Below are 22,909 nucleotides of genomic sequence, written 5' to 3' on the forward strand. Positions count from 1 at the left end.
TGAACAGGAGGTGTAAACATACCAGCAATACACAGACAAAGTGAAACCAAAAGAGCCTGTCAGATCACTCATGTGCAGCCAGTCTTTCAGACCTTCTAACACCTTTCACAGGTGTGACACTGGGGACCGGAACATGGACATTCGGGAGCCAGTGCAGAGGAGGTATCAATCTCCTAGCTAAAGCTCATGCACACGACCCTGGTTTTTGTCCGCATCTATACTAGTCAGAACCGAAGCCAAGTTTGGTTTCAAGTTTTAAAGTGATTTTCCACTTTTATAATCAATTACCAAAGTTATTCAACAAAGTCAAGTGCGATTTTGTGAATAACTACATTGTAATACTGTACGGAGACGAATCTCTGTACAGTATTATTCCGAAGTTTAGAATAAAGCGACTTCGGATAAAGCATCCAAAGCTCGCTTCGCTCAACACTACTGAGCTCCTTTGTATAGGATTTAACAGTGTTTCTTACATCTTAGCACTCTACATCTAAACTATTAGGCCCCTTGCAGACGAGCGAGTATCCCGCGCGGGTGCAATGCGCGATGCAAATCTGAACCCATTCATTTCAATGGGGCTGTGTACATGAGCGTTGATTTTCATGCATCACTTCTGAGTTCTGTGAAAATCGCTGCATGTTCTATATCCTGCGTTTTTCACGTTGAAGTGAATGGGGCTACGTGAAAAACGCATCGCATCTGCAAGCAAGTGCGGATGCAATGCTTCTGCAGAGGATTCCGGCAATCCAGACGCAAACAGATGCATTTGTGAGACGGATCCAGATACGGATCCGTCTCACAAATGGATTGCAATACCGGATCCGTCTTTCCCGTTGTCATCTGGAAAAACTGATCCGGTATATTTATTTTTCTCATTTTTAAAGGTCTGCGCATGCGCAGACTGCAAAACCGGATCCGCTTTTCCGGAACACTTGGGGCCAGATCCAGCATTAATGCATTTCAATGTAAAATAATGCCGGATCCGGCATGTGCAGGATTTTTGGCCTGAGAGAAAACTGCAGCATGCTGCGGTATTTTCTCCTGCCAAAAAACGTAAGAGGGACTAAACTGATGCATCCTGGCGCATATTGAACGGAATGCTCTCTATTCAGAATGCATTGGGATAAAACTTTTCCGGTATAGAGCCTCTAGGACAGAACTCTATGCTGGAAAAAAAAACGCTAGTGTGAAAGTACCCTAAGGCTACTTTCACACTCGTGTTTTGGGTGGACCCATCATGGATCTGCAAAAACTGATCCGTTACAATAATACAACCGCATGCATCCCTCATGAACGGATCCGTTTGTATTAGGTCTTATATAGTCATGACGGATCCGTCATAAACACCATTGAAAGTTAATGGGGGGCGGATCCGTTTTCTATTGGGTCAGAGAAAACAGATCCGTCCCCATTGACTTACATTGTATGCCAGGACGGATCCGTTTGGCTCAGTTTCATCAAACGGACATCAAAACCCTGCAGGCAGCGTTTTAGTGTCCGCCTCCAGAGCGGAATGGTGACTGGTCGGAGGCAAACTGATGCATTCTGAGCGGATCCTTTTCCATTCAGAATGCATTAGGGCAAAACTGATCCGTTTTGGACCGCTTGTGAAAGCCCCGAACGGATCTCGCAAACGGAAAGCCAAAACGCTAGTTCACCTTCCTTTTTCCAGAAGAGCCGTGAAAAACCAAAAGTGGAATCGGATATAACGAAGCCAGGTCTCCTCGACCCCCGTTTTGATAAATGTTCTTCCTCACTGAAGCTACAAAGCATTGACATGGAGTGGATTTAAAATCCACACCGCACGTCTATATCCGGGAAAAAACTGTGGATTTCACGGGAAAGAACTCGTGACGACTCCCATGTTTGTAGTACAAACGACTATTATCTCGCTGGGGTGTATAGAGCCTTAAAAGTAGTCAGCCATGTTCTTTTTATTATAGTAATGGCATATTGTAAACGCCACATCATAACAGCCCTGGAAAAAAAATCATGCACTTGTTACATCTGTAAAAACTACAACTGCCTCCAAAATCGCGTTAAAAAGCATCCAAACTGCTACGTGTGAATAGTCATTCAATGCACATATCTGCGTTTTAGCCCACATAGAAATGTGTTGAGACGCAGATGTTGCAGCGGCCGGCATTGTATTAGCAGCCTAGGGCCATTTCTAACGATGGACGGCACACCACATTCGCTCCACCAGCTGAACAGCTCAGGCCAAGAGATCAATGAACACTTTAATCCGTTTCGCCATCCACTACCTCAGGACACACGTGGCTAAAAGGCCGCAGTTGATTGGCGTTTCGCCTTTCATTCCACGCTCCCATTGGTTGCTCCGCCCTAGCAGCCTGGCCGCCATCTTGGAGAGGGCATGGAGGAGCTGCGAAGCCTTAAACACCGGCGCTTTGTCTAGGACACAGGTAAGCGACTGTGAACGGGGTGCTGGGGTTCGCCGCAGCGTCCTGGATCCAAAAGGGGTTCTAATGGCGACTCTAATGACCTCCTGGGAGCGCCGAGAGGTGAAGTCCGGTAGGGAGTTAATAAGGCGGACGCTCATTGGACGTTGGGGTGTGCCCGAGTCAGTATGAAGACACATGAATAGGCGGAGGGGGAGGGGGAAGAGACACAGGGGAGAAGACGAGATAGAACCTAGGGCGCAGGTTGTCTAGTGTGTGGATGTGTATAGAAGGCAGGGTTTATTAAATGGGGGCTCGGATACCCACCCAGTGTGCAAGCACCCCGGATGCACTGTCACCTTACTCCATTTTTGAGGGAAAGTGAATATGTGGGGAGATTTATCAGAATTGGTGCACAGGGAAAACTGGCCCATAGCAACCAATCAGATTCCATCTTTTATTTTTTAGAACTCCTTTGGAACATAAAAGGATCGATCTGATTGGTGGCCATGGGCAACTAAGTCACTTTTCCCTTTGCAACAGTTTTGATGAATCTCCCCATGGCGTCGAATTTTCACCAAAATCTGCATGTATTGGGCTATGTCCACATGAAGCATACATTAGACAAAAAATAAAATTAAAATTCTTATGGGGTTTGCTGTGAGATTTTCTTTAACCACCTCAGCCCCCCTAGCTGAAACCCCCTTAATGACCAGACCACTTTTTACACTTCTGCACTACACTACTTTCACCGTTTATTGCTCGGTCATGCAACTTACCACCCAAATGAATTTTACCTCCCCTTCTTCTCACTAATAGAGCTTTCATTTGGTGGTATTTCCTTGCTGCTGACATTTTTATATATTTTTTTTTTATATTAATCAAAATTGACCGATTTTTTTGCAAAAAAATGACATTTTTCACTTTCTGTTGTAAAATGTTTCAAATAAAACTACATTTCTATATAAATTTTTCTCTAAATTTATTGCTCTACATGTCTTTGATAAAAAAAAATCCAATAAGTGTATATTTATTGGTTTGGGTAAAAGTTATAGCGTTTACAAACTATGGTGCAAAAATGTGAATTTACGCACTTTGACTTTCTGAGCACCTGTCATGTTTCCTGAGGTTCTACAATGCCCAGACAGTAGAAACACCCCACAAATAACCCCATTTCGGAAAGTAAACACCCTAAGGTTATCGCTGATGGGCATAGTGAGCTCATGGAAGTTTTTATTTTTTATCACAAGTTAGCGGAAATTTTTCACATTCACATTCCACTAACTTGTGACAAAAAATAAAATTTTACATGAACTCACCATACCCCTCACGGAATACCTTGGGGTGTCTTCTTTCCAAAATGGGGTCACATGTGGGGTATTTATACTGCCCTGGCATTTTAGGGGCCCTGAAGCGTGAGAAGTAGTTTGGAATCCAAATGCGTAAAAAATACCCTGTGCAGTGGCGTACCGCCCATAGAGGCAGACCACGCCACTGCTATGGAGCCCGCGGCACTGGGGGGCCCGTAGCGCAGATAAGGCCCCGCCCACTGATGACCAGCAGCCGGCTATGCGGCTGCTTTTCTCCCCAGGGCCCCCCCCCCATGTTTAGCTGAATCACCTCCCAGAGGCGCGGCTAAGTCCTAGACACCCGCCCCCCTCCTCAGCGCTGCGCTCTGAAACACCCGATCCTCCTCTCGTCGGCGTCCCAAATCCCGCGCAGGCGCAGTGCCGGCGATTGCCTGCGCCTGCGCTCTGATAATACGGCTGAGGGCAACAGCTTCAACATCGTCACTGGGCATGCGCCGAGCCCAGTGACGATGTTGAAGCTGTTGCCCTCAGCTGTATTATCAGAGCGCAGGCGCAGGCAATCGCCGGCACTGCGCCTGCGCAGGATTTGGGACGCCGACGAGAGGAGGATCGGGTGTTTCAGAGCGCAGCGCTGAGGAGGGGGGCGGGTGTCTAGGACTTAGCCGCGCCTCTGGGAGGCGATTCAGCTAAATGATGGAGGCGTTAGAGTTTTCATATTTAGGCGGGCACGGCACTAATCAGAGGGGCACCGTGGAGAAAGAAAAACGCCCCTCTGGGCTCCAGTCCGGCTTACAGCAAGAATCGATTTTTAGAAGAAAGGTCAAGACTGACATGGAAAAGAAGAACACAGATGGAAAAAAGGTACTTTATTAAACATGGATCCATGAGTACCTTTTTTCCATCTGTCTTGTTCTTTGGATTGTGAGTCTTGTCATTTCTTCAAAAAATCGATTCTTATGATATGTAAATGACGCTGTAAGGAGCCCAGAGGGGCGTTATTCTTTCTCCACTGTGCCCAGGAACGCCCCTCTGAAGTGCCGTGCCCGGCTAAATTTGAAAACTAATAACGCCTCCAAGTTCATCTAAATCGCCTCCCAAATCCGATCCTCCTCTCGCTGGCATCCCAAATCCCGCGCAGGCGCAGTGCCGGCGATTGCCTGCGCTATGATAAGATGACTGACGGCACTGCGCCTGCGCGGGATTTGGGATGCCGGCGAGAGGAGGATCGGGGTGTTTGCCGCAGAGCGCGGCACTGAGGAGGGGGGTGTTGAGCACTTAGCCGTGCCTCTGGGAGGCGATTTAGATGAACTTGGAGGCGTTATTAGTTTTCAAACTTAGCCGGGCACGGCACTTCAGAGGGGCGTTCCTGGGCACCGTGGAGAAAGAATAACGCCCCTCTGGGCTCCTTACAGCGTCATTTACATATCATAAGAATCGATTTTTTGAAGACATGACAAGACTCACAATCAAAAGAACAAGACAGATGGAGAACAGGTACTCTGTTAAACATGGATTCATGAAAAAAAAATTGGGGGTAAATTGCTAGTGACAGATTCCCTTTAAGGCTACTTTCACACTTGCGTTCAGAGCGGATCCGTCTGGTGTCTGCACAGACGGATCCGCACCTATAATGCAAACGCTTAGATCCGTTCAGAACGGATCCGTTTGCATTAACATGAACAAAAAAAAAAAAAAAACATTTTTTTTTTTGTTCATGATAGTGCAAACGGATCCGTTTTGACTTTACATTGAAAGTCAATGGGGGACGGATCCGTTTGAAAATTGAGCCACACTGTGTCAACTTCAAACGGATCCGTCCCCATTGACTTACATTGTAAGTCTGGACGGATCCGTTTGCCTCCGCACGGCCAGGCTGCAAGCAGCGTTCAAGTGTCCGCCTGCTGAGCGGAGGACAGACGGAGCCATACTGATGCATTCTGAGCGGATCCGCATCCACTCAGAATGCATTAGGGCTGGACGGATCCGTTCGGTGCCGCTTGTGAGAGCCTTCAAACAGAACTCACAAGCGGAGACCCGAACGCAAGTGTGAAAGTAGCCTAACATGGCACCCCAAATAAGGAGACCTGCAGGCTGCAGCAGATATCCCATGTGACAGGTCACCCCCAGGAAACCCCTAACAGTTTCTGTAGGTCATGTATAAATTTATTTAATGGGGGTGTGGCATGGGAGGAGCAAAGTCAGGAAGTGGGAGGGGCCATGGTGGGTAGTGGGCGGGGTTAAGGGGCCCAATTCATTTTGCTATGGGGCCCAGTGATTCCTATGTACGCCTCTGACCCTGTGAAATCCTAAAGGTACTCATTGGAATTTGGGCCCCTTTGCGCACCTAGGCTGCAAAAAAGTGTCACATGTGGTATCGCCGTACTCAGAAGAAGTAGGGCAATGTGTTTTGGAGTGTATTTTTACATATACCCATGCTGGGTGAGATAAATATCTCTGTAAATTGACAACTTTGTATATATATATTTTTTTTAAGTTGTCATTTAGGCCTCATGCACACGACCGTTGTGTGCATCCGTGTCCGTTGTTCCATTTTCCGTGATTTTCTGCGGACCCATTGACTTTCAATGGGTCAGTTGAAAACTCGGAAAATGCATCGTTTGTCATCCGCGTCTGTGATCTGTGTTTCCTGTCCGTCAAAAAAATATGACCTGTCCGATTTTTTGGACGGACAACGGTTGGCAGACCCATTCAAGTCAATGGGTCCGTGAAAACACGGATGCACACAAGATTGTCATCAGTATCCGTTTTTTCCTATCATTTTCATGGCAAACTTGACTCGCTTTTCTGGTCTGGTGATCCTCCAAAAATCAAGGAAGACACACGGAAGAAAAAACGGACACGGATCACGGAACAACGGAACCCCGTTTTGCGGACCGTGAAAAAATACTGTCGTGTGCATGAGGCCTTAGAGAGATATTTCTCACACACAGTATGGGTATATGTAAAAATACACCCCAAAACACATTACTTCTCCTGAGTACGGCGATACCAGATGTGTGACACTTTGTTGCAGCCTAGGTGCGCAAAGGGGCCCAAATTCCAATGAGTACCTTTTAGGAGGGCATTTTTAGGCATTTGGATTCCAGACTTCTTCTCACGCATTTGAGCCCCTAAAATGCCAGGGCAGTATAAATACCCCACATGTGACCCCATTTTGGAAAGAAGACACCCCAAGGTATTCCGTGAGGGGCATGGCGAGTTCCTAGAATATGTTTTTTTTGGCACAAGTTAAGGCATTTTCTATATAGTTCTGGCAAGACGGTGTCCGTCTTTTGTGGATCCACGGATTCGCAAAACACATACGGACGTCTGAATGGAGCCTTACAGGGGGGTGATCAGGGGTTAATAAGGGGTTAATAAGTGACACGGGGGGGGGGGGGGGTGTAGTGTAGTGCTACTTATTACAGAGCTGCCTGTGTCCTCTGGTGGTCGATCCAAGCAAAAGGGACCACCAGAGGACCAGGTAGCAGGTATATTAGACGCTGTTAACAAAACAGCGTCTGATATACCTTTCAAGGGTTAAAAAAAATCGCATCTACAGCCTGCCAGCGAATGGTCGCCGCTGGCAGGCTGTATATCAACTAGTTTACCTTCGGATCCTGTGAACGCGCGCTCCTCAAAGAGGAATAACCCGGCCGCCTGCAGGACGCAATCCTGCGTTAGGCGGTCGGGTAGCAGTTAAAATACAAGCCATATGTGTACGTTGTACATGGCGATCCTGTCAAAGGATTCACTGTGAAAATACCCACCACAGGTGTTACGGTAGCTGCGAGGTGAATTCCATTTTAAATAAAGGGGTATTCCCATCTGGGACATTGATGGCATCTTGCTAGGATATGCAATCAATATCAGATAGTGGCAGGTCCCAACTCTGGGATCTGCTCCTGTCTGCAGGACTTGGCCCCCTGCCATTGCGGGACCACCTCCCGTTCACCGCTATAGGAGTTCTGAGTAGTGTTGAGCAAACTTGTGTTTTAAGTTCGGCGTCTAAAGTTCGTGTTATCGAAGAATCCCGTTATGGATTCCGCTACCGCGGACCATAACGAAATTTAGAATCCATAACGGGATACTTCGATAACCTGAACCCGAACTTTAGATGCCGAACTTAAAACACAAGTTCGCTCAACACTAGTTCTGAGTGCTGGCTCAGCTATTTTGGAACTCTCATAGCGGAGAATGGAGAGCATGCTGCGCTTCACTTCAGACACCCCTTTCTGGAGATAGGTCCTAGAGGTGGTGATATGCCATCAATGTCCCAGATGGGAATACCCCTTTATGAAATCTCATCCACATGCTGCTGAAAAATTCAGCAAGTGGCAAATCCGTAAAACGATGTAAGCCATGTCATCTCTCCGGATGTGTCTTATTTTAGTACATGCTTGCAGTCCCTTTGAAATAAAAGATTTTGGATTGTGATTGTACCATTCCTCTATTATTCCTCCCTAAAATGTATGAATACATTTACAAATGGGTGCCTTTACAGGGGTTGTTCCCATCTGGACACTTATGACATAACCACAGGATATGCCACAAATGTCCTTAGCTCTGGGACCAGCTCCTGTCTCAAGAACTGGGCCCCATTGCCTCCAGGAATGGAGAAAGGAGGATTCCCCATTCCCTGCTATGGGACTTCCTAAAAGAGCTGAGCAGTCTTACTAGGCCATGGGGCCCATATCTATAGGATAATTATGGCATATCCTGTGATATGCTATGAAGGTCCAGGTGGGACAGCCCCTTTAACCCTTTCTCTGCCAAGGACATATCTCGCACATCCTAGCTACTGATGGCCGGATCTCAGGCTGTGTAACAGCTACCTCAGCCTAAGGGTCCGTTCACACGACCGTATGAACAGGTCCGCATCTGTTCCGCAATTTTCATTCGTAGTTCCGTTCCGCAGCCCCGCAAAAAAGTTAGAATATTTCCTATTCTTGTTGTTCATGTGCGGTCAACAAATTGTGGAACGCACACGAGTCGGTATCTGTGTTTTGCGGACGGTACCTGTTGTTTTCATGGTTGTAGTATCAGAACATTTTTGCCATTCCTCTGTTACAGTTCTCATCCATGGTCCAAGAGGTGGGGCCTCAGTAGAGGTTGCAGTAATGCCTGTACAAGCGTCATAGATGTCTGTACAGACAATTTTACTCTCTGAAAAAAGTCTCCTATGCATTTCTGCGCATGACACTTTCTTTGGTCCGGAGGGCTGTAGTCTGTTCAGTCCCTGCCGCCCACACCATTAAACCTGGCCTAGGTGGCAGGAACTGAACAGACCTCACAGGCTGCACTGCAGAAGCCTGGCACTGACTGAAGCCAGGCTCCTGCTGTAACAGCCGGCATTGGAAAGAACTCTGATTCTGTCCGCTTAAAGAGGACCTGTTACCACTCCTGACATGCCTGTTTTAGTAGCTTCATGCATTCCCCATGTAATACCAATTCTGGAGCCTCTATTCTTATGTCTGTATGTTGTGCCATTCTTTTATTATTTCTACTAGAAGTTATTAACGAAATGCTAGCAGTTTGCAATAAGGGTACAGAGGGGTGTTACCAGTTGGGGGGGGGGGGGTGCCTGCAAAGACTGACTCTATCCAATCAGTGCTGCCATTATCAGACTGTGCAGGTACACCCCAACTGGTAACACCCCTCTGTACCCTTACTGCAGACTGCTAGCAATTTATTCATAACTTCTAGTAGAAATAATAAAGGAATGGGAGAACATACAGACATAAGAAAAGATGTTACAGAATTGTTATTACATAAACAGGCTTGTCAGGAGTGGTGACAGGTCCTCTTTAACTCCGTAGATGCCGCAGTCAATAGCAACTGAGGCGTCTAGGCAGTTAGAGGAACATGGATCTCTGTCACCATCGGCTCCCTGCGAGCGCATTTGCGTGGTGCTGATATCGTGCCATGGCAGCTTGCGGCCTAACATGGCTGCATGTCTATTACACTGTAGCACAGACGCAACCTAATAGACAGCCTGACGCTCTTATCGAATCTTATTCCAGTCAGTACAGTAACTCCAGTAGTCTCTTCCTGTGCCAGAACAGATTACCAGATTACCTTTAGCATAACCTTAAAGGTAACCTGTCACCTGGATTTGGGGTATACAGCTGAGGACATGGGTTGCTAGATGGCCGCTAGCACATCTGCAATACCCGGTCCCCATAGCTCTGTGTGCTTTTATTGTGTAAAAAAAAAAAAAGATTTGATACATATGCAAATTACCCTGAGATAAGTCCTGTACGTGACTCATCTCAGGGACAGGACTCCTCTCAGGTTAATTTACATATGTATCAAATATATATATTTTTTTTTTTTACACAATAAAAGCACACAGAGCTATGGGGACTGGTTATTGCGGATGTGCTAGTGGCCATCTGGCAACCCATGTCCTCAGCTCTATACACAATCCCGGTGACAGGTTCCCTTTAATTAAGATTATTACAAGACATAAAACAATTTTTGCTATAACCTTTATAATAAAGATAACATTTGTATCACCCGTGAACAACATAAAAAACGCAAAAAATGCTGAATTGTTTCTTCCTATTCATCCCCACCCCAGAGCTGGCAGAACTGGAGCGTCAGCCTATCCCCCCGTGTTGTCCGCTTTCTTACCCGAAATCCCTTTTGAGTTGACGTGAGCTGTTTGATTTGTTCTGCGTGCAGGGTCTCAAATATCAGACTTCTGACCCCTGCAGATGGAACGAAGGCATCGGAGATTACAAGGACTATTTGGGACCCACAAGTTCCTTATAGAGATCATTCGCAGTCAATCTCCCACCCGCTTAGGGTATGTTCACACATAGCAGTTTTTCCTGTGGTTTTGTATTAGTTTTTTTTAGTTTTTTTTATAGGTGACGCAAATTTATAGAACATTTGTTTCACCCTTAAAAACCACAGTGAAGGTGGATTTTCCTGATGTAGTTTTGATGCGCTTTTAACCGTATCTCTGCTGCTACATGTGAACGTACCCTTCTGCTATGTTACCTGTGATTACCCGTGCCCCCTGTTTTAAAGCATGCACACTGCCACTCCATTATAATCTATGGGAGTGCCGAAAGCAGCCGAGTATAGCACTTGACTACCTCTGGCAGTCCCATAGCTTTTCAGTGCAGCCGCAGTGCTCATGCTCGACCATCGCACCCTTCAAACTGCAGACATGGATCCACGTTCTTGTGATCTTTGGGGGAAGCTGTGGGACGTTCAAGGCAACCACTTTATAGATAATCACGATTTTCTGCAAATCATGGAAACAAAATGTGATGATTTGGCCCAGGGCTGTGGACTTGGTGAGCCAGACTTCCAACTTCTGCTCCAGCTCCTGTTTTTTCCCACACCGATTCCATTTACTGAAAAGGTGACATTAGGCTTTTCATCAGCTATATGACAGTTAGGGTAAGGGCACATCACCATGTTGTTTTCCGTTCTGATCCGTCAGAAGAACAGAAAAAACAAACAAACACGGAACCTTCATTTTGAGCGTTAGTTATACTAATTTTGCATCCATTTTACCCATTTCTGCCTGAGATCTTTCATGGGTCTTGAAGCAGTAGCATGAAGATATGGGGGGCAAAGTTGTGAACCCATGGGATTTGCTACTTCTCAATGTCATTTTGACTTTTCTAGTCACATTTGGAGTTTTTACGCCGTCCTCGCCAGTTTTGTGAAAAGGGGGTCTGGCATGTGCGAGGCCATCAGCTCTGGCCGGTTCGTCATTTTGTATGCCAGGAACTGGCATAAATAATGACTGAGATCTATGGCAGCTCTGAGCACCTAGAGAGCCAGAGGGGGCATGTAATTTATGAGAAGACGCCAATCTTGATGAATTACTTTTAATCTGACCATACACATCAGATCCATGTTGGCGGACCCCACTGAAGTTTCGGCAGGTTTGGCTGGCCATCTTATGTGACTCTCCGCCGTGGCTCATGTTGGGGAGATGAGGCTGGGGCATGTTGGATGTCATCTGCTCAAACCTTTTGTTTATCTGGCAGTGGCTTTCTCCCCATTCACTACATTACATATTTGTGATCAGTCGAGTGTGCATATGTATGTAAGGATCTGGAGAGATCGCTATCGGCTGACCCAGTTATCTCTAGCGTATGGCCAGCTTCTTACTGCTCCATCATCCCAGTTGTCGCTGTTTTTTGATAGAGGTCCTAGGTTGATCAGACTGTACCATGTAGTTATAGGATTAAACTGTCTTAAATTTTCATTAAAGTATGCAACAAGATCTTCATTTTATAAATCAGTCATTAATAATATATAATATTTAATGCTTTTATTTGGAAACTGAAGTTGGTACATTTCTACAGACTCCACCTGATTTGGTTGCCATTTGTGAAGTCATTCTGAACTCTGCTGTGCTCCCATAGAGAATAAATGGAGTGGCAACCTGCCACTCCATCAGAATGGGGGAACGGGATCCTCGTTCTCGGGATTATTCGTGGTCCCAGTGGTCGGACCCCCAGTGATCAGCTAGTTAGCCACTATCTTGTGGCTAGAGGATAACTTCTAAACTTAGTCTAACCCCTATAACTGGGAAATGTACAGACTACTAACAATTTCAGATGCAGATCTGCCAATTCCCAGGTTCCTCTTTTGCCATCCAAGATGGCCACACTGCTTTTCAGACTACCTGCTGCATGTGGTAGTCCATGCCATTTCCTGCTGCCCTCAGGTTGGCCAGTACTGCTCATGTGTCCAATGGTGGTCGATCCAAGAGCAGGGCTGGATAAGTGGGAAGTGTCCTGGACTACCAAATGCACAGAATGCATCAGATAGTCTGAGAATCAGTTCAGCCATCTTGGATGACCGAAGAGGGTCCTTGGATTTGGTGGATCTGTGGCTGTTTAATGCCTTTTTTTTTTCTTGAAATGGAGAGCCTCTTTAAGTTACAGTGAAACATCTTAATAAATTCTTGTTTCCTTAGAATGGATGATCCTTTTGATGGTACTGAGGTGACAGTGGAGTCTGAAGTGATGGAGGAAAGCTACGTGCCTGCTAAGCCTCCTGTAAAGAGGAAGAAATATAGAGGTTGTTCAGAACAAGGAGAGGCTGTGAAGAAACCACGGTAAGCAGTACCTCTATACTTGTCTGAAATAAGACTTAAAGGCTATGTACACCTTTGGGGGCAATAAATAAAAAATTGCATTGTACTAATTTTTAAGCTAAAAATAATTTTTATCGCTCGTATAATCAGGACCGTGGGTAAGGCGGCTGCTGCTGCCACTAGGAGGCGACACTAGGCTAAAAAGTGTTAGCTCTTCCTCTGCTAGCTATACACCTCCAGCCAGGAGAGACCATATCAGCATTATTACGGAAGCTCCTCACAAAGGTTTGGCGGCCTCCAAGGAGGTGACGATTGCCAGGTGGATCCGTTTGGCAATTTCCAAGGCATACCGCTCCCGGGGCAAGGCCCGCCCCTCGGTATCACGGCCCACTCGACCAGGGCGGTGGGTGTGTCTTGGGCTCTCTTCCACCAAGCTTCAGCTTCACAGCTATGCAAGGGAGCGACGTGGTCATCCTTGCACACGTTCACCAAGTTTTACCAGGTGCATACTTTTGCATCAGCGGACGCTGCGCTGGGCCGAAAGGTCTTGCAGGCAGCGGTGTCTTGAGCTTCTGCGAGGCAGTTTCCATGGGGGGGGGGGGGGACTGCTTTGGAACGTCCCACGGTCCTGTGTCCCCCAATGATACGAGCGAGAAAACAAGATTTTTGTGAACTCACCTGTAAAATCTCTTTCTTGCTTAGTTCAGCTAAGACTACTTTCACACTTGCGTTCGGGGCGGATCCGTCTGGTGTCTGCACAGACGGATCCGCACCTATAATGCAAACGCTTAGATCCGTTCAGAACAGATCTGTTTGCATTACCATGAACAAAAAAAAAAAATTTTTGTTCATGATAGTGCAAACGGATCAGTTTTGACTTTACATTGAAAGTCAATGGGGAACGGATCCGTTTGAAAATTGAGCCATACTGTGTCAACTTCAAACGGATCCGTCCCCATTGACTTACATTGTAAGTCTGGACGGATCCGTTTGCCTCCGCACGGCCAGGCGGACACCCGAAAGCTGCAAGCAGCGTTCGGGTGTCCGCCTGCTGAGCGGAGCGGAGGACAAACGGTGCCAGACTGATGCATTCTGAGCGGATTCGTTCGGGGCCGCTTGTGAGAGCCTTCAAACGGAACTCACAAGCGGAGCCCCGAACGCAAGTGTGAAAGTAGCCTAAGCTGACGGCTCCTTATCTGTAATCTCTGACCTCCTAACCACTCATTATAGCTCAATCCTTATCTTACTGATAAGAATGTGGCTTAAATAAGTGTTTATGACCTTTTAATAATTTAAAGATAAAGTTTATTAGGTGACTAGCACAAAGTGAATGTACCACTCTCACAGCTAGAAAAACAGTTAACTCTTTGAGACAGAACGGCTCAATATTTTTAATAAAGACCAATTTAAAAAATGATTTTTAGCCCAAAATGAGTAAAATGGAATCATAAAAAAATTACGCCTGCAGGTGTACATAGCCTTTAAAGGGGTTGTTCAATTTGGACAACACTTTTCTATAAGGCCCCATGCACACGGCCGTGTTTCACGGCCGTGTGCGGGCCGTGGAACCGCGGCCTGGATCCCTCCTGAGAGCAGGAGCGCACGGCGTCACTGGTTGCTATGACGCCGTGCGCTCCCTGCTGCCGCCGCTATACAGTAATACACTGGTATGATCTATACCAGTGTATTACTGTACTGTGCCGGCAGCAGGGAGCGCACGGCGTCATAGCAACCAGTGACGCCGTGCGCTCCTGCTCTCAGGAGGGATCCAGGCCGCGGTTCCACGGCCCGCACACGGCCGTGAAACACGGCCGTGTGCATGGGGCCTAAGAAGAACCATCCCAAAGTAAGCTGATCACTCTGTGTTCCACCACTGGATCCACTGGATGGAAGTTACATGAGGCACTCCCCTTTATTTTCACCAAAATCTCTCATACAATGGGCTTTATAAATTTGACAACTTTTAGGTCTGGCAGTGGGGTCTCATTTAAGGTTTCTGATACCAAACGCCAGACTAAAAGAATACTCCTTCTCAGCTGACATCTCTCACAGTTGCATTAGCCTCTGTTTAAGGACCTTTAAATGAGCACCTATTGACTTGTTATATCGATGATAGGTGCCATTTTTGGTGGAAATGGGTCCATGTAAAAGGACCAACAATTCCTATTAGAGCAAACCATACGTCTTAAACAATAGAAGTTGTACTAGCTAACCTAAAACGAGCTGTTATCTTCTAGGTCTGCTTATCTTCTCTACTACTATGACATCTACCTGAAAGTCCAACAAGAGGTGCCTCATCTGCCCCAGTCTGAGATTAACAAGAAGATAAGTGAGAGCTGGAAACTTCTCAGTGTGGCCGAGAAGAGTTATTACCTGGAGCGTGCAAAGTTGGAAAAGGAAGGGCTGGATTCTGTGAGTGGTCACCGAATTACAAGACTTTCTTGTATTCAGTTAACCTGTGAACTAGTAGAGCACAGGCAGTACTGTAGGTTCATGCTTAGGATTTACAATTCAGTCCCAGGGAACTTTTTTGGGAGACTATCTGTCTGGAAAAGAAAAGGGACATCTTGTTTGCATCTCATTAGGGTGCCTGAACATGTAGATGTTGTGTCCTGGGCGACTGATAAATACATGATTTTTGATGCAGCCTTTGGTCATGTGGCAAGTACAGGTGAAGCACATAAAACCCATGGGCAGATTTAGGCTACTTTCACACTAGCGCTTGATCGGATCCGTTCTGAACGGATCCGATCATATTAATGCAGACGGAGGCTCCGTTCAGTACGGATCCGTCTGCATTAATAACTTAGAAAAATTTCTAAGTGCGAAAGTAGCCTGAGCGGATCCGTTCAGACTTTCAATGTAAAGTCAATGGGGGACGGATCCGCTTGAAGATTGAGCCATATGGTGACATCTTCAAGCGGATCCGTTCCCATTGACTTACATTGTAAGTCTGAACGGATCCGCTCGCCTCCGCACGGCCAGGCGGACAGCTGAACGCTGCAAGCAGCGTTCAGCTGTCCGCCTGGCCGTGCGGAGGCGAGCGGAGCGGAGGCTGAACGCTGCTAGACTGATGCAGTCTGAGCGGATCCGCTCCATTCAGACTGCATCAGGGCTGGACGGAGGCGTTCGGGTCCGCTCGTGAGCTCCTTCAAACGGAGCTCACGAGCGGACCGACGAACGCTAGTGTGAAAGTAGCCTTACTAATCCTATAGATGATGGTCACTTAGGCTTTCTAGACATGCACAAAATGTATCATAATGCCTCATGCTGGGTGATACATTTGATGTGTACCAACTGTTGGTTGGCTTGATTGCAACAGAATTTAAGATCAGGAGTGTGGGGCAATTTTGGTGCAAAATGTTGCCACTTAGATCATGCCCCTTTAAAGTTAATGGGGTTTTCTTATACTTTTAAACCGGGGCTCGCAGTAGCAGCCGAGCCTTCTTGCAACATAGCTTAGGCCATGTGACATCACATTCATTAGAAACCTGGCCTAAGCACAGCTCAGCCCCATTGAAGTGAATAGGGCTGAGCTGTGATACCAAGCACTGCCACTGTACAATCTGGCACTGTGCTTGGTGAGCTGAGATAAGACCACAGAGCTACTGCGAGTGCTGGTGCCTTCTCAGACAGCTGATTCGCGGGGGTCCCGGGTGTCAGACCCCCACCGATTAGATACTGATGACCTATTTAGAGGATAGGTCATGAGTATAAAATTATTGGAAAACCCCTTTTAAGTTGTGCTATTTCTCTGGTAATCCACACCCCCTTGGTAAGATACCCATAGAAGATTTGTCTAAAACTAGATTTTGGCAAAGTTTACAGCAACATTAATGTGCACTCATGTCCTTCCTGCACAGCTGAAGATGGCATTGCAAAACTGCTTAAAATGCCGAGTAATCAGAACCACTATGTGCATGAGCACCCTAAGTGATGGGATGCTTTGAAGGTTCCTATTTTTCTATGTAAGGCTACTTTCCCATCTGCGTTGTGCTGTCCAGTTCTGAGATCTGGCACAGCATAACACTTCGGTTTTGTCCCCATTCATTGTCAACGTGGACGAAACTGAACAAACCGGAACAGAGTGCATCGGAATGGATTCTATTCCAGTTAGTTGCGTTCCCACGCTGGACACAGAATTGCTGCAAGCAGCGTTTTTTGTGTGTGTCATGGGAAACTGAAGAAGCTGGATACAAAAAAAAACCTGAACCCATTGACTAATTCAGATTTTACTGCCGGATCCTGTTTCTTCACTTTCGATATAATACAACCGGATCCGTTCTGAACGGAAGCAGCCGGTTGTATTATTATAATGGAAATGTTTTGCTGTGGTTTAAGATCACCTGCTGGATCTCAAAACCGTACAGCCAAAAAACGCAGATATAAAAGTAGCCTAGCCCTAGGTGAACATCATTATTGGTTGTCCTGTTTTCTTTCTCGTTTTGCTTATTCTATCTAATGCCTGCCTCAGCATGGTCTCCGATTTGTATTGAGAAGGGTATAGAGCAGGAGTAGCTGAGCAGGTTCATATATAGCACGGCTTCTCCACTTTGGTCCTCGGGACCCACCTATCGGTCAGGATTTGAGAATATCCCACAGAATTAATACCTGTGGTAAGTCCTGATGCATGGACACTAATTATATCAGCTGCTCAATACTAAGGAAATCCTGAAACCCTGGTATATAGTTTTGTGGGGGAATATATACCATAACTGTTCTCTCTTGGCATATAAGTCTGGAGGGTCATCTCATTCAATGACTGACAATGCTCCTTCTGTACACTCCCTTTTAGATGATATCAGTCACTGAGTGAGACGTTCCTCAGGACCCATAATCTCAGAGTGTGCAGATATTAATGGCTATGTCTGAACATCTCCAATAATAATGTGTGTCCACGAAGAGGTCGAAAACCTGCTATATGCATTGGTTGCATGAATTTGCAGGTACTACTTCCATTAACCTTCAGATTCATACAGCTATGGTTGCTGAAAGTGGGTGGACTTTAGCCAATCTTAGACCATTACTGTATCAAAATTTTAAAATGGATGAAAACCCTGATTGCCAGTGTGAACAAAGCCAACCCATGTTATCCTTTTTCTTGTTTGAACAGAACATTAAATCCAGCACGTCCACCATGATATCAGATGTTCCAGGCTTTAGAAAGATCCTCCCACGTTCAGAATACATCCTGATACCCAAGAGAATACCTGAGGATGAACTTCAGCGTGTAGATATATGTGTCACTCAGCCTCCTTCTGCTGCTTTTTCCCATAATGGAGGTCAAAGCCTCATTACTTTGGAGCATGGACAAATTAACCTTTCTGATCAGTTGACCGAGGTAGAAAGTATAACTGAGAAAGTGGCAAGTATTATGCCAGTGGACTCCGTGCAAGAAGTTACTTCTGGGGGCATATACACCCAACTTTCTGAGAAACTGGCAGGAGAAATTATACTAAATGATACTACATTAGAAATTGGGGAGACAAGCACATACCCAGCTGCCAATGTGGTCATTGAGGAAGATGGAGGCATTTCCCTCACGCAGTCAGAAATGTCTGTTCTCACTGTTATGGCAATCCAGGTAATGCAAAAGATGAAACTAACTGTCATTTATTTTATTTTTTTCATTTGTAGCATAAAAATGTTTTTGGTAAAAATTAAAATTTACAGAACAAACAGGTTTTATTCTTTCTCACCCTGTCCTTTATTTCCCAAGATAAGCAATGCCACTGGGCAGCTACTTATCTTCTTCTTTCCTTAGGAATAACATGCGTATTTGAGTTAGGCTTACAGGCCTATAATTGCAAGATATCCGTTGACCAAATAATAATTTTGTCTAAAGCTGTTATGTCCGCAGCCATCTATGGAAATATTGTGCAGGGTGAAGTTACTTATCCATTAAAGGGGTTGTGCAATAACCTTCCCCCCACTTGGCCGGACCCGTAAAGGGAACCTTTCTTAACTGCTTCCCGGCGCCGACTTCCTGAAACTTTGTCTCCCGGCCTGCGATGCTCCTAGGGGCTTTCTTGCTGCAAACATACGGTTTCACATTGCCTGCAGCCAATCACTGGCCGCCGCGTTGGAGACTGGATCCACTTATTGCGTGACAAATGGTCACATGATGCAAGGGGACCTGGTCATCTCCGCTACCAGTGATTGGCTGCAGTCGATGTCAAACCGGATGTTTTCAGCAAGAAAGCCCAGCAGAGCATCACAGGCAGACGAAGCGGGGAGCCAGCGCCGGGAAGCAAGAAAGTAAGCTTCCCTTTACAGGTCCAGCCAAGTGTGGGTAGGATGGGGTTCCAAACCATCCACATTCTTGCACAACGTCTTTAAAGTGGATATTGACATTTTGCTGTTATGTCCAAAATTCAGTTTTGATTAATATTATACTATATATTTACAGTGGTTAGTTTCTTGTTTTTCGGACACAGGATTCCAAATTTACTTACTAGCCAGCAATTTAATGAAATGATACAACTATGGCTGCCTGCAGTCACCAGTAGGGGGAGCTTACTTCATACAGATTTATTATTGAGTTCATATGCAGTGTCCTGAGCTTCCCCAAGTGGTGGCTGCAGGCAGATAGAATTAGTTTTTTTTGGTATGAAGGGAAACGAGGGGCTATGAGCTCAGTCTGCCCCAATATATTATATACACATACTGTATGTGTATTATATCAGTTAGTACAGATTTTGACCTATTTAGATTCAATATAATAGGGTCAATAATATGCGCGTTAATAAGACTGGGTTTACATCACTTTTTTCCATCTGTTTAACGCAGGGATGCCCAACCTGCGGCCCCTCAGCTGTTACAAAACTACAACTCCCAGCATGTGTAATCGCTGTAGGCTATCCAGGCATGCTGTGAGTTGTAGTTTTGCAACAGCTGGAGGACCTCGGGTTGAGAATCCCTGGTTTAACGTATACAAAAAAACGTATGCATTAAATGGATGCCTCAGACTGATACCATTACAGTGGCATCCGTTCACAGTATACTTTTTTTTTTTAATCAGATTGTGAAGTATACAAGAATGTGGTGTGCTGCGTTTTTGTATCCTTTTCTTTTTTTTCTAACCTATACGTCAAACTGAGGCATAGAACATGATGTGAACCCACCCTAATATGTACACCGATAAAGATCTGGACCTTACTGAAGAAAGATTTAAAGGGAAGTAGAAACCAGGTGCCTTTTTTTTTTTTTTTTTTTTTTTTTTTTTTTTTTTTTACAAAAGAGGCAAAAACTGTTAATAAAGTATATTAGAAAAATTATTTATATGGGACATTTAAAAAAACATTGAATAAAAGCTTCGTTACTGTGTAAAGTAACCCAAAACCTAGAGATGTATGGTTAAATAAATAGGAGATAATTTTACCCCGTGGTTTGTCACCCTGAAGGATTGTCTTCATGCTTCTGACACAAACAGCCCTGTGCAGATCCTGCAGAGATCACAGGTTATTTCTCTGTTCCATCTTCAGCCGGCAGAGGGGGAGCGGGACCTAGCAAAATTAGACCAAGCGGGGCAGCTGCTGATGGAGTACTCTGCCTTACAGCCAGTCATGGGACATTGAGAAGGAGTAGGTGGGACATGGCTGGTCTCCTGGGATGCAGAAAGAATTATTTATATATAAACTTAATCCTAATATGAAAAAAACTGATAACTCCTGGATATCCGCTCCAGATGGCTTGCTGTCTGGAGGGAAACTGTAGTATTACATGCCGACCGTATAAACACATTACCAATCATAGTATGTGGATTGGTCTGGTTTGTCAGAGTGGGAGCCACTTTTACTTTCTAGCGGTGGTCACCACAACTATGGGACTGCGGTTAGTGATGGGTGACCATGCCCACACTAACCCTCCATACAAACTTTATGGGAGATATGGAAACCGCTACGTTTTCAATACATAATGCTTTACATAGAAGGGGGAATTGGCTAAAAGTTATGTTTTTTTTATGTTTCTTTTTCCTTTTTGTAATTTATTACAAACTTTATTACAACTGATTATTTCTCTTTCCCGGCTGACACAGGATACAGAAGAACATTGCACTGCATCCCCTCCCTCCCAGTATATTATGATGCCATTGATAAGTCGCTCCCTCACAGAACAATCCCGGGCTATTAAATTGGTGAGTTCTAGGCATGTCTGCTGTTTTGGAATTTTTCAATTTAACTTCAAGATGTTATTTCCCAGCAGCGTACCTACTGTAGAGACAGCGGTGAATGGATCCTGGCACTGAACTCTTTCTGTTGCCTGCTGTGACACTTTTATAGTGGCTACCTCCAGCTGCCACTAGGTGGCGCTCACCTGCATACCAGGTGGCATACATAAATTGAAGTAACAGTTGTGGAGTTTAAAGATGCACCAAAAGTTATCACATAACATGCGCTGTTTGATAAACTTGGTGCAAACTATGGCAACTCGGACTTAAAGAGGACCTTTCATGTTTTTTTTTTCAGTTTAGATAAATACCTTTACTTGCAGGATGCAGTGTACCTTTACTTGATGCTTCCACCCTGCCTGTTTTTTTTTTTCAGATATCGCTCCTGCAGCCCCGCTGTGCCCCTCAGTATGTTAATACTGAGCATCAGTACAGGGAGAAGGAGATGCCAGGGTTTCTCAAGTGGGCGTCTCCTTCTCCATGGCTGTGCCGTGGTCCAATCACAGCGGAGAGCGTCACAGCCAGCGAGAAGGTGAGCTTTTTTTTTCTCCCTGGATATGACGCTCTCCGCTGTGATTGGACCGTGGCACAGCCAGGGAGAAGGGGACTGCCACCTGAGAAACCCTGGTGTCTCCTCCTCTCTGTACCGATGCTCAGGATTAACATACTGAGCGGGAAAACTGAAGGGGGTACAGTGGGGCGCAGGAGTGATATTTGAAAAAAAAAAAGCAAGGGAAGCAAGCATCAGCAAGGAAAGGTATTTAATTAAACTAAAAAAAAAAACATGAAAGGTCCTCTTTAAAGCAAAACTGACCTCAAGAATTCCCCCCACTGAGTACAATACTAACTATCCATATGCCGTGAGCTCCATCCAGTGGTGGCTACATTTTTCAGGCTTTATTTGATTTATCAAGTAAGAAAAACCAAGCACTACTATTAATCAGACACTTTGTGAATTGCTGTAGAATAGTGGATATTAAAGGGAATCCATCCCTTGCTTTATGCTGTTCTACATGAACACAGCATAAACTGGTGACAGATACCCTAAGCAATGCACTGGGGTCAGTTACTTGAAATGAACCAGTTGTTTGGTTAAGTTCAGTGTTGAAACAGGTGAGTGTTGGAGTCTGCTCAGTACATTGCTGAGGATCAGCAGTCCACATATTTATGAGCTCCCGCCTCTCCCTGCCGCTGAATGACATCTTTTTTACTATTACAATCAGCAGCAGTAGGGCCAAGAACTGATCAGTATAAGGTCTCCAAGGTTCTTGCTCTTTACTGACTGGACTCCTCTGCTCACCTTGCGCTGAAGCTGCTTATTACCGATTTTTAGCTAAACGACTGGGTGAGTTCAAGTAAGCGACCCAACGTTTTGTTCTGAGTCTCTGTCACCAGTTTGTTGCCTTCAGGTAAGGCAGTGTAAAACTGCTGATAGGTTGCCTTTAACTGTGCTAAAGATTTACTACATTTGATAGAGCTCTCTGCGCATTTAGAATTTTGTAAGGAGGCCTTATGATTTCTGGTTATAGTCCCGGGCTCAGATTTGTGTAAAAAAAAAACACAGCTTTTAAGCATATAGAAAAACCTCAGCAGTGCTGCGGTATTTCTGTTATTCCATAACAGGGACTTTTGAGCCAAGGCCTAACAGTTCCTGCACCAAATTGAATCCTCGTAGAAAGAAGGTGAGATTCACGGTAGTGGACACTAGTTGGCGCTGCTGATCGTATGAGAAGAAAACCACTTTTATGCATTTGACAAATGTATATGTTTGCACAAGGCAAGTAGACCGCAGCACTCCAAAGGCTTCAGAATATGTCGTATTGACCAAATGTCTGCAGAACTTTTCTAAAAAATAAATAAATTCATTTTTATATATATATATATATATACACACAATTTGATCACTTGAATGGGTCCGCAATCCGGGACTGCAGTGTGGAACGGAGGCATGGAAGCA

The 22,909-nt window shown here is 45.4% G+C and overlaps 1 protein-coding gene across 2 annotated transcripts in view; it reads left to right on the forward strand.

The window, feature by feature from the left end:
* The first annotated feature begins 1,681 nt into the window (after positions 1–1,681).
* The window catches only part of HMGXB3 (HMG-box containing 3), an 83,960-nt gene continuing 62,732 nt past the window's right edge, over positions 1,682–22,909 (forward strand). For both annotated transcript variants that reach the window (XM_044281122.1, XM_044281123.1), the window contains exons 1-5: positions 1,682–2,423; positions 12,663–12,803; positions 15,020–15,194; positions 17,896–18,366; positions 20,821–20,919. In XM_044281122.1, coding sequence (XP_044137057.1) covers positions 12,664–12,803; positions 15,020–15,194; positions 17,896–18,366; positions 20,821–20,919 — 885 coding nt within the window. In that variant the 5' untranslated portion in view covers positions 1,682–2,423; position 12,663. The remainder of the gene's footprint in view (positions 2,424–12,662; positions 12,804–15,019; positions 15,195–17,895; positions 18,367–20,820; positions 20,920–22,909) is intronic.

Source organism: Bufo gargarizans, chromosome 2 (assembly GCF_014858855.1).
Source record: "Bufo gargarizans isolate SCDJY-AF-19 chromosome 2, ASM1485885v1, whole genome shotgun sequence".
NCBI classification, from domain to species: Eukaryota; Metazoa; Chordata; class Amphibia; order Anura; family Bufonidae; genus Bufo; species Bufo gargarizans.